Source organism: Fragaria vesca, linkage group LG5 (assembly GCF_000184155.1).
Source record: "Fragaria vesca subsp. vesca linkage group LG5, FraVesHawaii_1.0, whole genome shotgun sequence".
In the NCBI taxonomy this organism is placed as follows: Eukaryota; Viridiplantae; Streptophyta; class Magnoliopsida; order Rosales; family Rosaceae; genus Fragaria; species Fragaria vesca.
The window spans coordinates 21,746,834-21,750,616 of NC_020495.1; the positions used below are offsets into that span (position 1 = coordinate 21,746,834).

Consider the following 3,783-nt stretch of genomic DNA (forward strand, 5'->3'; position numbering starts at 1 on the left):
CCGATAAAAAGAACAGTTTATGTTGTTCAACTTCAAAAACATCAACTAAAATTTCAAGATTTAAGTAGCCACGCTATCGAACGGTCGAGCAGCTCATCTACACGGTAAATCCGCTACAGACGCAGACACCACATCACGACCCTTTTTCATTATCTTCTCCCTCCAAATCCCGGCCACCAGAATTTAGAGAAAGCCATAATCCGATGGACCACGCCATTCCCTGCAACCCCTGCATTCCTCTCTACCGGAAACCCACGCTCCATCGCCACGTCACCTTGCCGAGCAGCACCTCACACCACTCCAATACAACGAAATGGCGCCGTTATACGACGACGTCGGAGCTCCAAATGCCGGTGGAAATAAACGACCGGAGGAGTAGCGACTCAGCTTCAGTTCCGACGCACAAGGTGACCGTCCACGACCGACAACGCGGCGTCGTCCACGAGTTCTTCGTCCCTGAGGTAGTGATAGTGTGCTCCAATTTGTATTTGAAAATTGAGTGATGATGAAAATTTGAGTAATTTGGTAGTATATTATGGTGAAATTTCAGGATCAGTACATATTGCACACTGCTGAGGCGCAGGACATCAGTCTTCCATTCGCGTGCCGGCACGGTATTGTTGATCAGTTTCATTCATTTGTGTAGTAATGTGTTTTGGTGGAATTGAAATTTGGAGTAATCAGTAATGTATGTTTTAATTTACTTGGCAGGTTGTTGTACTAGTTGTGCTGTACGTGTGAAGTCTGGAAAACTTAACCAGCCTCAGGCACTAGGGATCTCTGCCGAATTGAAATCACAGGTATGTGTTTTTTGAGGTTAACTATGATTTTCACAATGCCTGCTAGTTTCTTTACTTGTCTGCCTAAGTTGATATAGCATTTCACACCCTTTTCGATATAGTAGGAAGCATCTTTATTGTTGAGAATTGGGAAAAGTATGGGGTCTTAATCCATCCACGAAACGCCTTATATCGAGGATTTCTTGTGCCTGGTTCTCACAAACACTCATTGTAGTATTGGGAATACTGTGTCGGATTCTGTTGTGCACAATTGGTGGTATTTGAAATATTTTGGAAACTGGTAATGAGAAATCATGAGTTACATGAATGACGTGGTGTAATTTTGCCTGAAATGCAGGGCTATGCACTTCTTTGTGTGGGATTTCCATCATCAGATCTTGAAGTGGAAACACAAGATGAGGATGAGGTAATGTTTAGAGATCTACCATTCACTTTCAGGACTTGAATGAAAGATAAAAGTAAATTCCTTTCATTGGGATGTTAGAGAGCATCTTACTGAGTTTGTTCTGCCTCTAGTGTGAGTCTGTTGAGTCATTTGTGCGTCCTGTGAATTTTTAGTCATGGAATATCTCGTACCTTCTACTGATTGACTCAGTCATATGTTTTCTTTTATGGCATTTCTTGGTTTTTGATGGCATTCTTCCCCATCCTGGTTCCCACAAATGTTTTCCCTAGCAATTGCAATTTACTGACCCTCCCATTCTCTACCACCTAGGAATTAGCTTTTTATTTTGAAGTCCTAATTATCTTTCCATTTATCAAAATCACAGAATTTTAACATTTATGGTACTTACAGGTATACTGGCTTCAATTCGGGAGATATTTTGCACGGGGTCCTATTGTGAGTTGTTAATCCTCTGAAAGTACCATAAGAAAATCTAATCTGCCGAAAGTAGCAATGTTATCATGGAACAAAATAAGCATGATTAATGCCAAAAAGGCCTTCCTTTGTGGTTATCTTATGTGCACTCTGTTGTTTATGCTGCAGGAAAGAGATGATTATGCATTGGAGTTGGCACTGGGTGACGAATAAGCAAGGTAGAGTATTTGATTTTGGAGATAGGATCTACTGAGTAAACTATGCACATCTGTATGTTGTATTCTTGCCCTACAGTTTCCTTTACATTGAGTGTACATCCATGTTGGTTGGCTAGTGGATTGGACAAATAATTTTAACTATGTTTGAATTGTCATGGTTGTTTAGTTTGGATCAAACAAGGCTCTGTGTGGCTTGAGTCAGTTCTCCAAGATGACCTCTTTGTAATCATATCTTGCGCAATATAATCTACTTTTCAGATTGAGAAAGAGATATGCTATTAGTTGTCCACTGTGTATTTGTAGCCAATGCTAAATTGCCAATCTACCAATAGCTGTTAATTTAGAAATGAGCACTTCTTCACTCTGCAATTTCTGCATTGCACTGAGTCAATCACCTAAAATGGAGAAACACATAATATCATGGCACTAGTAGTTTCGTTGATGAGCAAAAGAAATGATGTGAGCAATTTTTTGCTATGTTGATTGTTACTTGTTAGTGGCAGGGTGTGCTGTATTGAATTATTAGTACAATGTACTTCTATAAAATTAAAAAGGTGATATATTGAAAGTTTCAAGAAAATGATGAAAGGGAAATCTAGCAGAAGAGCATGAGATTTTATTATGGCAGGCATCATAAACCGGTTGTAAGTTGTGAGTTCTAGTTTATATTTGAGTTTCTTAGTTTTTTATACTAAATGTTCTTATGACTCTTATCTTCATTGGACTTGCATATTCCTTGCTGTTTGAGTGGCTATCTTTTGGATCTCTTAACAAGATTGTTAAGATATTAATATCTGAGCCTCTCCAGTTATTCGTACTGAATGGTCTCTACTTCATTAGACTAAAATATTTCCTTAATGTTTGAATGGCCAATTTCTTTTGGATTTCATAACAAGATTGATGAGCTTTGATAACAAACTGGTTGGAAATTTAGCGCCAGAGTTACTTGTGTTTCAGTTGTATGGGCTTGCAACTATAATACTTCTTTCTTTCTTCTTGTTATAAAGAGTTTCTTCAAGAAGTAATGGCCGGTGACTGTAAAAATATTGTTCTGGTGTATGAGTAGTTGCCTACGTCTAGAGTTGCAGCTTATAATGTAGAACACAGGGTAATGATATGATTGTTTTGGTTACAGATCGGTTCTTGAATATGTGAACCATTCAATTAGCGAAGAGGCGTTGGTTATGTGGCAATGTTAGGTTTCGTAGGAAATATAATGCAAGGAATGTTTGCTTGTTGAGACGAGTAGCTTGGGTGTCCAGAAATTGAGTAAATGCATTACAGGTTGAAAGTAGTAATGGGCTTTTTGGTTGTTCCTTTTGATAATAGGTGCTTGATTCGTTTGAGTGATGGGTTGGTTTAATCTGTTATTTTAAAAGGAATTGAAGTGATGTATGAACTTAAAACTGAAATTTGAGTGAGCAATGATAGTTGAAGCAGTCTAATGGTCAAAGAGTGTCCTGGTATTCTGAAGTTTCTAGTTGAAAAGATCAGTGAGGAAAGAGAAAAGCTAGTGATGCTACTAGAAGAGTAAGTAACATGGCAATGAGTGCAATTGAAGAAAACACAATATGGAAATGGTTCAGATTCTTTAAAGAAACTTTTGCCAAATCCGTTATTTTACTGAGATTGAACACTGTTATGATTGGTCAATGGAAGACTTGCTCCTGCTGGGATCGAGGTTTGCCTATGTAAAGGGTTTAGGGTTGAAGAGATACCACTCTTGCTCTACTTATGATCCTGTATCAATCTGGGCTTGATCACTAAGTATCCAGGCACTGAGCGAAAACAAAGATTACTTGGTTCAGTTCAGTGGTTGTCTGCGAGAGAGGAATGAGAAATTCACAGTTTAACCTCACAAACTAGATTCAGTAAACCCTTCTGCATGTTCTCAAGTTTCTCACATTTACAACCCACAATCCTAGTAACGCACCATGGAGAAACT

At 38.6% G+C, this 3,783-nt stretch overlaps 1 protein-coding gene across 1 annotated transcript; it reads left to right on the plus strand.

Moving 5' to 3' along the window:
* Nucleotides 1–203: 203 nt before the first annotated feature.
* Nucleotides 204–2,108, plus strand: LOC101307506 (ferredoxin-1-like). Its single transcript, XM_004301642.1, has 6 exons — nucleotides 204–461; nucleotides 551–614; nucleotides 712–800; nucleotides 1,138–1,206; nucleotides 1,597–1,641; nucleotides 1,789–2,108. Exons 1-6 carry the CDS (start codon nucleotides 204–206, stop codon nucleotides 1,831–1,833), a joined length of 570 nt encoding a protein of 189 aa, XP_004301690.1. The 3' UTR covers nucleotides 1,834–2,108.
* The last annotated feature ends 1,675 nt before the right edge of the window (nucleotides 2,109–3,783 follow it).